Source organism: Acomys minous, assembly GCF_964271855.1.
Source record: "Acomys minous genome assembly, chromosome: 5".
NCBI lineage: Eukaryota > Metazoa > Chordata > Mammalia > Rodentia > Muridae > Acomys > Acomys minous.
The window spans coordinates 68,926,460-68,942,003 of record NC_140494.1 but is presented as its reverse complement, the minus strand read 5'-3'; the positions used below and the strand labels follow the sequence as shown (position 1 = coordinate 68,942,003).

Sequence of the window (15,544 nt, the reverse complement as noted above, 5' to 3'; positions counted from 1 at the left end):
AAAATATTTTCATTAAAAAATTATACAAGAAAATTTCCTCAACCTAAAGAAAGAGATGCCTTTAAACATGCAAGATGCTTGCAGAACACTGAATACATTAGACCGAAAAGAAAATCCTCCCGCCACAAAATAATCAAACCCCTAAAAAACTGGGCAAATGTCATGCAGACCCTAAGAAACCACAGAAGTCAGCCGAGACTACTATGCTCAGTGAAATTTTTTATCACATAGATGTATAAAACAACATATTTCATGACAAACCCAAATTTAAGCAATATCTATTCACAAACACAGCCCTACAGAAGATACTAGAAGGAAAGCTCCAAACCAATGAGGTCAACCATACTCAAAAAATAAAAAAAATAAATAAATAAAACACATTACAGCAAAACAAAGAGAAGACAAGCACACAAACACACTAAGACCACCAACATCATAACAAAAGAAAGTACTAATATCTCTCAATATCAACAGCCTCAACTCCCCAATAAAAAGACACAGGATAACAGAATGGATGCAAAAACAGGACCCATCATTCTCCTGCATACAAGAAAAACAACTCAAGAACAAAGGGAGACATTAACTCAAAGTAAAAGGGTGAAAAATGTTTTCCATGCAAAAGGACCCAAGAAGCAAGCTGGAGTAGTCATTTTAGTATCTAATAAAATAGACTTTCCACCAAAACTCATCAAAAGATACGGGAAAGGAAATTTTATACTCATCAAAGGAAATATATACCAATACATCAAGATGACTTCTCAATCTGAAAATCCATGCCCCAAACACAGTAGCATGCCCATTAAGTTAAAGAAACATTACTGAAGCTCAAATCCCACGTATAACCACTGAATGGGAGATAAACCTGTTTCCGTTTTGATCCCAAGTGTGGGATGGAGAAGAGGGCAGGATATTTACCACTTAGATGTGAGAAAGCAGGATACACACACACACACACACACACACACACACACACACACACACACACACACATATCCAAACAGGAGAGAAAGGGCTTTTGGTTGGGACTTGGTTTTTGGCTGTTCATGCCTGCACCTTAAGAAGCTCCAAAAGAGAACTGCTTGAGGGAAAGCTTCAAGGCTTTGGACTCCAGCTGAAGCTTGAAGTTCAAACTGCTACTCCTGGTTCCAGCAGCAAATTTGGTGGAATTGCTGGTCTCCTGAAATCCTGCTGACTATGCCAAGAGAATCATTTCCCAGAGCTAATATCATTAAGGTTTCATTACAGTGTTCTTTAATATCCTTTTCCGATCATTTGGGTTAGTCAGGTTGTTAGGGAGGTAGGCTCATTTAATAAGTTCATAATAAAATACAATTGATAAGAAAATTGAGCCTACAAACCACATACATTAATAGTGGGAGACTTCAAAATTGAGATGGAACTAAATGGAGAAACAATGAAACTAATAGACATCATGAGACAAATGGACCTAACAGATATTTAAAGAACATTTCACCCCCAAACAAAAGGATATACCTGCTTTACAGCACATCAAAGAACCATCTCCAAAATTAACCATATAATGGATCATGAAGCAGATCTCATCAGACATAAGAAAATTGAAATAGACCCTTGCATCTTATCAGACACCATGGATTAAAACTGGAACTCAACAACAATGGAAACAACAGAAGGAAAAAAAAACTCTTGGAAACTGGATAACACCCTAATCAATTACCTCTGAGCCAGGGATGAAATAAAAAATGAATGAATTAATTAAAGACTTCCTAGAATTCTATGAAAAAGGCACAGCATACACAAACTTATGGGACACAAAGAAAGCAGTGGTATCTTCATAATATAATTGGAGATATCTCATTCTAGCCACTTAAGAGCACATCTGAAAGCTCTACAACAACAAGAAAAACAACAAAAGCAGACACACCAAACAGGAATATATGACAGGAAATCATCAAACTCAGGGCTGAAATCAATAAGTTAGAAACAAGGAAAACAATTCAAAGAATGAACAAAACCAAGAGCTAGTTCTTTGAGAAAATTAACAAAATAGACAAACCCTTAGCCAAACTAAGTAAAAGACAGAGGGAGAGTATTCAAATCACTGTAAGTCCTGCCACAGAATAGGGGATAGCGAGGTTATGGAGATGTCTCTGGTTGGGCCTCTTGATTTATATATGTTAACTTTTTCTCAACCAAGTATCACTAGGTATTTCCAAAACCCAGCTTAAATTACATCTGTATTTGCTTAATAGTCTTCCCTAGGAAAACAGAATTCACACTAGAAAGACTATTCATTTTATTATGTTTATCATATAGTATAACTATATATTAATATGCTTTATATACAATTTGCTAATATATTTCAAGTAGCACTTTCTTGTCTTTACCCTACAAGCTCCTTATTTTCCACTTGTAAGCATCACTCTTCCATCTGATAATGTACTGAAACATAGTTTCCATGCCTTGTTGTGAGTTACATCAATGTCAATCTTATTATTGCAGGAACTCAAAGGAAAACATAGCAAAACAATATATCCAATAATCAATGTTGTTTAAATAATGAAATCAAACATGATGAGTTAGAAGCTCCTAGGAAGAAAACTGAGCAAAAGACATTCAAGACTGACTGAAAGTGTGGACATATCCTCATGTTTGTGGCAAGGAAATGCTAAAATAACATAAAGTCTTGGATGTTTCAGAGCAGGAGTTAGAGCAAGGTTATAGGGAGAATGGCCGTACTTACTTTTTAATAATTTGTAAACAGTTTAGCAAACTGTATATGCCAGTTTTGAGACTTACAGTATATACATCATTATCATATTAAAGTATGAAAAACTGCTATAGCAAAGAAACAATTTAAACCTTGTTTACCCTGCCATGCCAGGCATCTTCTTATGAAGCTTTTCTGCATTTTACTTGTCTGCTATTCTTCCAAGAAAATATAGAAAAATCAATAATTTTAAAATGTAAAAGAGAAAAAAATGATCAGACAATAGGCCCAAATGTAATCAAAAAAACTTAAATGCAACCAGATGTGATGTGGAAGCCCAAATGCCCCTAACACATTTGTGTATTTAAGCACTGGGCCCTGGCTGGTGGTGCTATTTTGAACAATTATGGAATAAACTAGAGGAAGTGAATATCTAAGTGGAGCGATTTAGAAAATATATCCTAGCCTAGCTAGTGGCCAGAGAAAGCATGGACAGCTTTTAGCAGATTAGTGAGTATGCAGGGAACGGCAAAGGCATGAAGAGAAACTGGATACCAGCAATCTATTACAACCACCAACAAAGAGTGGACTCAGGTCTGAGCAAGATGCTAGCCCCAGAGACAGACCCTATCTTTCCTTACAGTAAATCAGTCAGATTTTATGAAGAACTTCACATGAGAGAAAATTCACTTATTCACAACTTCCCCCTTCCTTCCCTTCCTGAAAAAAAAAATTTACTCTCAGAAAATTTTATAGTCTTGACATCATCTTCAGAAAGTGAAGTAAATTCAAAACACACACACAACACAGAGGCATATATCCTCCTTTAAAAGAGCTGCCTAGGACTCATATTCCCCATTTCCCACTAAACCCTTCTCACAATGCTCGGCCTTGTTATTCTTTGTTTGCTTGCTTTATTTTCATTTCATTTGTATATTCCTTGCCTTGACATAAAATTTTGATATGCTCTTAAAAGGTTGTAGTTTCAATCAGTAGTTTGTTTGTGAAAACTGCCTGTTGCATTTATTTGTGTGCTGCCAAGACTGAAGTAAAGTAAAGGTTTTGGTTTTTAAGTAAGATATTTTGAAGCATCTTGAGCGCAAACATCAAAAGATATTTATGGGAAATATTAGCAAGCATGCTCTTGCAGTATCTTCCTGTGTGTAGTAGGAGAATAGTCTCAGCACCATGGCCACTGAAGGCATTTACCAGTTCCATGTAGTTCTTTGGAGGAGAATGACATCTGAGCAAGGACTTCCTACCTAATTTATAAAATCACATTAAAGGATAAAGCAAAAGCCTTCACACTTAAGTGTGCCATTGTGTGCCTTTAGCTGGGAGGCATTGCCTGGAAGAGCAGTCAGAGCATCATAGTAATAGTTTGAGGTAATGTACAGAACCCTTCATGAAAGAACCTCTGAGTGTTTTATTAACAATTGATACACAAAGACTTTACATACAATCTATGTATTAAAAGCCAAAACTTCAATTGCTTTATGCATCAAAATGAATAAATTATACTAATGCTTTAGAAAATTATACTAATTTAACTTTTTTCTTTTTTAGTGTAATATTTTTTTATTCTTTTAGTACTTTAGTCATGTATACAATATATTTTAATGGTATTTCCCCATTCTCCTCCATCTATCTCCTCTTGGATCCAGTCCTCTTCCCTAAAACCCAAAGCTTCATGTCTTTTTTTTTTTTCACTTAGTCCAGTATGTGCTGACTACATACTGTTGCATATAGACCCCCCCACTGGAGCATCATTTACCAAAGACAACACTCTTAAAGAAAACTGACTTTCTCAGAACCTATTAACTGCCAACAGCCCCTCATTTGGAGTGGGAGGATCGTGTGAGCTTCTACATACTCTAGTCTATAGAGTCAACTGATTTGATTCTGTCCAGGTCTTGAGCAAGAAACCACAGGTGATATAAATTCATGAGTACCTTGGTCCTATCATGTCCAAAAGACACTGTTTCAATCTGGATCTTATAATCTGACTCTTGTAATCTTCTTGTCACCTCTTTAAAAATAGTCCCTTAGCCATTGAATAAAAGCTTTGATATATATGTTCCATTTGTGGTTGAGCACACCACAGACACTTATTCTCTGTGCTTTAAGCAGTTGTGAGTTTCTGCATTAGCTGATGACCCCTTGTTTAAATTTCTGTGACAAGGTTTGAGAGCAACACTAATCTGTGGGTATAAAGATAGGAATTTTTAATCAATTAAAAATGATTTTGAAATTATATTAATGGTATTTAGCATACTACTATCGTATGTTAACCTCATGGTACACACTTGTTGAGATGCATACCCTGGCTTTACAACTGAATTATTTAACCATCATTAGAGATACTTCTAAAGAAGTATTTACTTCCTAAAACAGAAGATAAAAGCAATTGAATGATTCAAATTTTCATCACTCTTAAGCATGTATGTTTGACAATGACAATCAATATAGCTGTTGTATCCTTCCCAACCTGTTTTCAAAACTCTAAGCGGACACTTAATAATTACTTTTAATCTAGTCACATTCCCCTAGTTTCATTCCAGGTGGTTCAGCTTCCTTATCGCTAAGTCTTCTTGTCATTTTGAAAGCTGATACTTATATTTTATAGCCAAGTCCCCATTTAATACTGTTTTTCTATGACAACATGACCAACCACCCTTGAAGAGGGCAGAAATATTTTAGATTAATAACTTCCATCTCAAACTGTCTCTCTATCAAACAACTAATGCCAAGCACACAGGATCTGATCTCTACTGAGGGTGAAATCACTCAGGTTTATATTTAAATGTAAAATATTCTCTACTTTGGTAAAACCATAAGTCTGATATTGTGCATTTAAAACAATCCTCAAAATGTTTAAGATTTTTATAGAGCACTCTTTACATAGCACAATATTCAATATTCTTTCGAGTATGCACCGTACATTTTTCATAAAGAAATTTCTATCTTGGGTACAGTCCTAGCCAAGGCTACTTCAAGGAGAGGAAAGATGAAGAAGCCTCCCTACACTGTGTGTGGTACGTGTGCTTTGTCACAGTAAAGAAGTTGGCTTGGCAACAGCTCCGCGTCCAGAATCTTTAGGCAGGTATTTTCGGACATCTGCTCTCTAAGGCCCCCTGTCTCCAAACGTCAGTGCTCATCACACTGTAAGATCTTTCTTCCAGAATTTTGTCCCTATCTGTTCTCCATGGTTTGAAGAGTCTTTAGCCTTTAAGGAAACATAGCATAAGCTTTATTTGGTTGTAGGTTCTTGGTAACAATCTAGACTTAACTGTTTTCATATGAGTGACCAGGACCAAATTTTCTAGCAGCTCTGTGTGTTGCTCTAGCACTAGTGTTTATGCCCTAAATAGATTTTTTAAGCTGGCAAAGGGTTTTGACTGCAATAACATGAAAATCATAGGCTAATTCTATAATATGCAGCAAACTGTCTCTGTCATTTTTTTTTTACTTTGGAAGCTGCTATCCTGCACTTCCTGTTTACTCAAGTAATTAATTTTATTCCTTCTCAAGACTCTGATGGGGTTGAAGACCAAATAGTTTAATTTCATAGCTAAGCTTAGTTGTTTAGGGGTTAAGATGTTGTAAGTTCTAAACAGATGTTTTAAGTTAATCGAGATGAGATATGATAAATATTGATTTACATTCAGAATTTTAGACTCACCAAGATAGGAAAATGTTTTATTCAAGGTTGCCAAATATAAATAGCCAAAACACTGTGAATGTAACATGTATATAATTCCTGATTGTTTCGTGGTTCTTCTTGTTCTTCGTAGTTTATTTTATATATGTATAACAATATAAATTGTATATGTGAAAATATAAAAAATATTATTACAATAAAGAATGCAGATGCAGGGTAAGCCTGGGGCTTAAGAGAGTTCAAAGAGGCATAGATAACCACAGCAGAGGAAGATGTAGTGAATCAAAAAGAGGTGCAGAATTGATTGCTGGTTGGCAGCAGAGTTAGCTGAGGTCAAGTGGTAGAAATCTGTTCAACAGATTAAGTTCAAGTTTATTCATTTTCTCCTCTAAGTTCTGGTTAACAAGTACTTGCTATTGATGTCTATGGTACTGGTTATTCCTGAGATTTCCAGGGCATTAAATGATCTTGCCTTCTTCATTTCATGTTCATATATATATATATATATATATATATATATATATATATATATATTTCTTTTTTAGTGTAATTTAACACTAATGTTTATGCCCTAAACTGTTTTTTTAGCTGGCAAAGGGTTTTGACAGCAATAACATGAAAATCATAAGCTAACTGTACAATAATGCAGAAGATGATGCTCAAACATTATACAAAGTGGCTTCTGTGCTGGTTAGTGTTTTGTCCACTCGATATTGTCATCTGGGAACAGGGAATCTCAATTAAGAAAATGACTCATCAAATTGACCTGTAAACAAATCAGTGGGGGCATTTTCTTGATTAGTGGAGAGTGCCCAGGCCACTGTGGGTGGTGCCATCCCTGGGCAGATAGCCCTGAGTTTTATAAGAAAGCAGGTTGAGCAAGCCATGGAAAGCAAGCCTGTAATCAATGTTCTTCCACTTCCTCTGCTTCATTTCCTATCTCAAACTTCCTGCCTTGAGTATCTGTCTTGGCTTACTTGATGGTCCACTGTAACCTGTAAACTAAATAAACCGTTTCTCCTCAAACTTGCTTTTGATTAAATCCTTTATTGCAGAAATAGAAAGGTAGCTTGGATATCTTCTTACTGATTTTTCTTCATAATTCAGCAGCCTTATTTTTGGTTCTCACCTTTATGCAAGATTCACAAAGGAGGTTTGATTTGATAGATAAATTATAGGCTAGGTGCATTGAACAGATCTTTAAATGTTCAAACTCTATGTAAAATGTCATAAAATTTATAGCTAAACATAAAAAATAAAGAAAATATTCAATGGGTAAGAACAAAAGGTGACTATAATAAAGGTAGGAGATGGATGGGCTGGGCTGATAGGAATTCAATGCTTACCAAGAAAAACTTTAACATCAGGCAAGATAATAAGTCCAAGGTCAGATCCTGTGTAAAGACATAATACTGTCAAGAACACAATCAAAATGGAGCAAAAAACTATGTGCCAATTATTTGGAGCGTTCACTGAGCGTGTTTTGTTTTGGTCTGAGTTTAGTATGTTAGTGAAGCCATCTTTCCTAACAGTTATCACAGCCTTCCTCAATCAGATTAAATTTTTAATTTGTACCACCCACAGAGATTTGAAAATCTACAATCTGAAAAATAATCATAAAAGTGGCCACATGCAAATGCTTACTCTCTTGGGACTGGGTACCTCAAGAGGTTTTTCCTGAAATATTTTCAAAATTGAAAGTCAGTCCACAAGGTCAGAAAGTTTGAACCATCCTACCAGTTACTGTTTTATTATCAGCAAATATGCTTACATGGGCCTAAATACAAAGAGGGGATATATAAAAATTCCTCAAATGAAAATGGTCTAGACAGAAAAAGTTGAAGCTCTTGTACTCAACTTTGCACCCCACTTTGGGGATGCTGGGTAGAGTGCTGATATCTTAGGAGTTTCAGAGTCACCTTTCTAAGGACAAGACCCTGAAAACAGCGCCTTTCTAGTAATTTTCTTCATTTTATCTTCCACCTACTTTCTATCGTGCTTTCTTGAATTTATCTGTTGTTACCAGATGAGGAAACTCAGCAGTTCCTCTGCACGTCAATCTGTACATAACCAACAATTGCACTCACTAACATTCTTTTTTTTCATTTCACCTATCTGATATTTATGTTTATTGAAGAATAAATTCTTTGAATCAAAATTGTTTTGTTTCTGTGTTAATGTACTCTCTCTTGAGAAATATTTATGAACAGTTGGTTCATAGCACTATTGATCTGTCTAAGGAAATTATAATATTTTCATTTTGCAAAAAGGGAAGAGAAAATTATTTGTAATTAATAAAGTAGGAATAAAATAAAATAATGGTTTTGCTTTAGAGTATATATTAATGTGATATACGAGTGCTTCTGATTATAATGTTCTAGTTATATAAGACAAATGACATTGTTTTTCCATCACACTTCTATATATAATTATGCTGTAGTAGTTAATTAATTTTTAATTTATTTTGTGCACTTGTGGCATTTTTATGTGGTTCACAGGACAACTTATACTGTTTCTCTCCATCCACAAAGTATGTCATAGGGATAAAAGTGAGTTCATCGGGTTAGCCAGTGGTCCATCCCACCAGCCCTGGTTATTTTCTTATTTATGTATTTATTTATGTATTTATTTATTTAGAATTTCATGAATGACTAGAATCTGTTTTGATCAAATTCCCCTTCCCATTCTTTGTCCACCAACTCCTCTTATATCGCTACTAACTCTTTCTCCCAAAACTTCATGTACTCTTTTACTGTTATAAGTAATGTTTCAATAAAATTAAATTGATTTTCCTCTCATCTTTTGTATTCATAGATTGTGAGTGTTGGGAAGCATGTCAAAGGCTACCATTATATCATCGCAAATTTGGTAAGAAATCTTGTTTTTCTATTTTTACTAAAATTAATGACGTATATAGGGTTTTTTATTAAAATAATGCTCTAATCAATGGATAAACTACATTATTCACTGGATTTCAAGTTATGTTAGTAAAATAAATAACCACCCTATTTTAATGTAGAACTCAGTATGTGTTTTATGCAAAACTGGATTTGGTTTGCCATGAAGATCTTTAATGATTATTATTATGTTTGCTTTACCACGACATCAACTGTCAAATTAAATACTTTCTTTTTGTCTGTTTAAATAATAAATACTACAGATAAATATATTCTCTAATTTTAAGAAAAAGAAGATATAATTGTTAATTACACAAATAATTTGAATGGGAATAATATGTTTTACAACTTCGTCAGCCTCTGAACTCACCTAGAGATGGATAATAAAGCATTGGAAAGAACTGCTTGCAGGCCTCAGACAAGTCTTTATAGAGCAGAGTAGCTAACAAGGCTCGCTGAGTACCTCTGGTTAACCCACCAGCTTGATAGAACTGGAACTATCGGGTCTCATTCTCTGTTTTACTATCTTAGACCTTTCTTCTCTGTGTGGCTTACCCTAGGAAAGGCAACACTAACTCCATGTTTTTTCTATTACTTCACATCACATGTTTCATCTGGGAGAATCTTAATCTTAAGCAGGAAAACAAGTAAAGGACGGAGAGGAGACTCAGTCTTGTCACTTTTCTGCATGTCGAGTGTGCCGTATTCATAGAGAGAGGTCCAGTATTTGGTGAACTGGATTTCAGCATAGAGCTGAAACAATATAATATAGCAATGGCAAGTAAATTATCATATCAGCAAATTTGACCTACATTTTTTATTTCTTCTAGTAGCCTCACAGTTTATGTGCCATCTATTTATAAAAATATAAATATTGAAGCAAATACATTTTGCTATTAATCAATGTATCATAAAAGCTTATGATTAAGTATATCTATATTCTTGTTGACATTATATAATGAGTTTCTAAATAATGGGCTGTTTTTGACATCTATTTCTTTTAAACAATATAATTCAGAGAAGGAAATCAATATGTTATAAGCTATCATAAAAATGAGCGGCTTACATTGGCAGTTAGAATAAATAAGACAATGCAAAATGGAATGAAATTACATTTATAGCCCACTAATGGATCTCTGGTCGTACTTTAAACACTCTCAGTGGGTGGCAGCATATTTATAATAAATATCAACATATAAAATAGAAAAGTGTCTGTTTCTTAGAAGTAGAGCATAACAATCAATAGAAATATCAAGCTTTTATCGTGATTAGACCAGTGACATGAACTCAGCTGTGTTGTATTATACAGTATTAATATGGATTCTCATGGCATTCACCCATCCATTTAGAATAACTAGTCTCAGTTCTTTTAGCCGATCGAAACCCATTTCTTAATAACTACGTATACAAGATTCCCAAATAAAAAATTTGTTCAGAATCCAGATAAAATTTTGTGTTAACATTTCAACTTAGTGCTAAAGACTGATTTCATTGAAACTAAAGACAAGATTTTGGTCATAGATAGAAATCTGCATAAAAATGGGCAAACTTGGATGCAGGCAGAGTCGGCTGCCAAACTCTGCCAAGACAGGGTAAGCAAGTCCTCAATAATTCCTGCCTCACAAACGTGTCTATCAGATCTATTGGTCCAAAAGGCTGAAGATGATGCTCCAATGTTACAGAGAGTTTGGGTGACTGTTTCTGCAGCAAACCTTCTCTCTCTCTCTCTCTCTCTCTCTCTCTCTCTCTCTCTCTCTCTCTCTCTCTCTCTCTTTCTCTCTCTCCCTCTTTCCATTTTAGAAGCTGCTAACCTGCATTTCTTGTTTACTCAGGTAATTAATTAATTTTATTCCTTCTCAAGTCTCTGATAAGGTTGAAGGCCAGATAGTTTAGTTTTACAATTAAGCTTAATTATGTAGGGGTTAAGATGTTTTTAGATCTAGATAGATGTTTTAAATTGATAGAGATGAAATATGATAAATATCGATTTACATTAAGAATTTTAGATGCATCAAGATAGAAAAGATGTTTTCTTCAAGGCTGCCAAATGCAGACAGCCAAAACGCTCTCAGTGTAACATTTATATAATTCCTGGTTGTGTTGTGGCTCTTTTTCCTGTATGTAGATTATTTTATTTAAGTGTAATAATATGAATGTATATATTTAAAAAAAAACAATGAGATAGGGAGCTAGAGAGGTAGTGCAGTTAGGAGAGAATTTGCCTAGCATGCTTAGAGCCTTGAATTCCATCATCAGCACCACATAAACTCAATATGATGGTGCAGGCAGGCATGCAATCCTAACACTGAGGGCTATAATCAAGAGTATCAGAACTTTAAGTTCATCCCAAGCTACACAGCAAGGTCAAGACCAGCCTAAGCTAAAAGTGATCTTGTCTTTAAAGTAAAAAAAGAATAGAAGTAAGATAGGGATGTGCTATCTATCACACTACCTTTACTGAACATTATAACATACATCTTACCAAAAGCTGTAGGCCAAAAGGAAATAAAAGTGACCCAGATTGAGAAACGAGGCTTAGCATATAAGAATATCATAAGAGAATATTAAAAATAATTATTGGACCAATAAATGAGTTCAGCAAGTATATAGGTTACAAAGTCAATAGATAAACATTTATTGTATTTTTAATAAGATAAGCTTTCTGAATTGACTTTTTAAAATAATTATAATTATTAAATTATAGCTTAAAATTAATGGGAAATAATTACTTCACCCATCATTAAAGCTGGCAAACCTTATTACCAGGTGGTTACATATATTCTAGATTCATTTTAGCAGAATGGCTTAGTCACAGATTAAAAATCAAGGCAGTAGATATAAGGTAAAAACCTATATTTACCAGAAATATAATAAAACTAAATAAACATCAATATGTGTAAAATTGTACTATGAATTCATAAGTATGATTTTTTTCAAAATCAAGGATGCCTTTTATCTTTTAAACAAGGCTAACAATCTAGAGAATAAGGACTTAAATATGGTATTTTAAAATGATCAGTCCTCTGACTAAATATGGTTGCTCATTTCTGTAATTCCAGCACCTGGAAGGTGCAGGAAGATATTAAGTTCAAGGCCACCCTGGGTTATGGAAGTGCTAGGTGAGCTTGGGCAACTTTGTAAGATACTCATCAAGTAAAACCTTTTTTTTCCACCTTTTAAAAAAATTTTTTTATTTACACATATATAAAATAAACTACATCCAGTAGGAAGAATCACAAAAACTTCAGGAATTGTGTTAATGTTACACTGATAGTGTTTTGACTATTTGTATTTGGCAACCTTGAAGAAAACATCTTTCTTATATTGGTGAATCTAAAATTCTGAATGTAAATCAATATCTATCATATCTCATCTCTATCAACTTAAAACATCTATGTAGACCTAACACCATCTTAAGGAAAGTCAAGGATTGAGACTAACACCTCTAGTCCTAGAATTCATCTGATGCTGGTGGATTGTCACAAATTCAAGGCCTGTACAGGCTCATAGTAAATTCTCAGCTATATGCAAAATGAGACCCTGTCTCCAAAAATCTAATACAAGCAGATATGCTCACATAAAATAACCATACTAACCAAGAAACAAATTAAGAAATCTCAAAGAAATATTGCCTTCTTACTGTGTTTGGCTGAAATAAAAACACATTCTAATAAGTTTTTTAAAAATATTTTACAAGTTCTTTTTGAGTAAAGATGCAATGAGTTGTTAATACTCAGTAGCAGTGTTTAGTACCTTTAAGTAGAATTCGTCTTCTCAGTTAGCTATCATTCAGTGCATATTTCATACTACCTTGACAAAATGGTATACATTTACATCCTTCATGTCACAGTGGTAACGTGTTCTAGCTTCTGTAGAACTGGCACATTGCTTGAACCTAGAGGTGAAGTCACTTCTTATGAGAATAATTGAATTGATGATCCCTTCACCTGTTGCTCAAGCCTGCACCCACTGAGGGTCTGTCTCAGTTACTTTTCTCTTACAGTGATAAGACACCATGATGAAGAAAATTTATAGAAAAAAATTATATGTGGCATATACAGTTTGAAGGGTTAGATTCAGTTCATATCTAAGAAAAACACTAAGATCTGTCTTTTTTTATATTTTTCTTTCTTTTTTATTAATTTATTCTTGTTACATCTTAATGGTTATCCCATCCCTTGTATCCTTCCATTCTTCCCTCCCTCCCATTTTCCCCTTATTCCCCTCCCCTATGACTGTTCCTGAGGGGGACTTCCTCCCCTTGTATATGCTCATAGGATATCAAGTCTCTTCTTGGTAACCTGCTGTCCTTCCTCTGAGTGCCACCAGGTCTCCCCATCCAGGGGACATGGTCAAATATGAGGCACCAGAGTACGTGAGAAAGTCATCGGGAGAATTAACATAGTAAAAATGGCCATCCTACCAAAAGCAATCTACAGATTCAATGCAATCCCTATCAAAATACCTACACAATTTTTTAAAAACATTGAAAGTTCAATTCTGGACTTCATATGGAAAAACAAAAATCCCAGAATAGCTAAAACAATCTTGTACAAAAAAGATCTGTCTTTTAAAAGAATAAAGCTATAGCAAATTTAACATGTGTAACTAGACATATGCTCAACCATGTTCATAGCAGCCTTATTTGTAATAAGCAGAATGTGGAAACAGCCTAAGTGTCCCTCAGTAGAAGAATGGATAAAGAAACTGTGATATATTTACACTATGTAATACTCAGCTATTAAAAACAAGGCATTCCAGAATTTGGTGGACAAATGGAATGAATGAGAAATGATCATAATGAGTGAGTTAACCCAGAAGCAGAAAGGCTCAAATGGTATATACTCACTTATATTTGGACACAGCCCAAGGGGCATGTCCTATGAAAGTTTTCACCTACCAGGAAAGTGGGACAGAGGGGAGGACATCCTATTGGGACTCTGGGCGAGAGAATTATGGAAGAATAGGGAAATAGAAGGATCCAGAGGGTCCTAGAAACCTACAAGAAGATTATGGTGGGCAGATGTAGGCCCAGGGGTTCTGTTCAAGCTATGGCACCAACCAAGGACTAAACATGCAGTAAACATCAAACCCCTACCCAGATCTAGCCAATGGACAGGACATTCTCCACAGCTGAGTGAAGAGTGGGGACTGACTTTCACACGTACTCTGGTGACCCATATTTAACCACATCCCCTGGATGGGGAGACCTGGTGGCACTCAGAGGAAGGATAGGAGGCTACCAAGAAGAGACTTGATACCCTATGAGCATATACAGGGGAATGAGGTCTCCCTCAGTCACAGACATAGGGGAGGGGAATAGGGTGAAAGAGGGAGGGAGGGAGGAATTGGAGGATAGAAGGGTTGGGGTAACAATTGAAATGTGGTATGAATGAATTAATAAAAAAAGATGTGTAACTGAAGACTAATTGAATCTATTACACACACACATACACACAGAGAGAGAGAGAGAGAGAGAGAGAGAGAGAGAGAGAGAGAGAGAGAGAGAGACACCACTCATACTTCAAGAAAAAGTAAAGAAATATTCTGTCTCTGTTGAAGTATTTATTTTGATAAGCATAGTAACTGTCATTATTTTACTATTTGCATCTCATAGTTTTTTTTGACTACAGTGTGAGCAGAGGGTCAGCGTACTTGTGCTTGAATTCTTAGTGTTACCTATTGATAGTCATTGAAAGGCAGTTTAATGTGAATTTTGTAGATGTCTAATTTTGTGTAAATTTTCAATTTTATTGTTCTTCAGGCAGCAAAAGTTTGTGTATATTGTTTTCCAGATTGGAGAGGGAGATAAAGACCTTCTTGATAAAAATGGCTTTTTAGTCTGAAAAAAAAAAAAGAAATAATACATAGAGTAAGTGATTCATCCTTGTTTAGGTACTTTATTGGCTTCAAGGTGGGAACCAGACACAATTCATCTAACATTCAGTCTAGCAGTTTTGTACAATAACAGTGACACAGTTAAGAGTCAACCACTTGCCAGCGCTGTCCTACTTCTTTTGTGCTTTCTGGGTGTTTCAATTTTTCTGCCTTAATCCACTTGTGCATCAACAGCAACTACCTCATCTCTTCACAGTAAGTTTTAAAATGTGGTCAGGGAGAATTTTCCTCATTCTCCTTGGTCTCCTTCTGGTAACTGTACAGGAGCTGCCTCGACATGAGTTAGTGTGTAAAATGCAAAAGAAGTATTCATCTGAACCAGGTAAAACATAACATATGGGCTTTTATTCACATTGTTGATGTAACTGGTTTATGGATTGGCATTCATTATTATTGAGA

General features: G+C 35.0%; 1 protein-coding gene across 9 annotated transcripts in view; it reads left to right on the top strand.

Moving 5' to 3' along the window:
- The window catches only part of GRIA4 (glutamate ionotropic receptor AMPA type subunit 4), a 357,129-nt gene that overhangs the window by 256,320 nt on the left and 85,265 nt on the right, over positions 1–15,544 (top strand). For all 9 annotated transcript variants that reach the window (XR_014779500.1, XM_084783081.1, XM_084783080.1 and 6 more), the window contains exon 6: positions 9,165–9,218. Coding sequence is in view for 8 of the 9 variants with exons in the window: in XM_084783081.1 (XP_084639207.1) it covers positions 9,165–9,218 (54 nt within the window). In the remaining variant the exon portion in view is untranslated. The remainder of the gene's footprint in view (positions 1–9,164; positions 9,219–15,544) is intronic.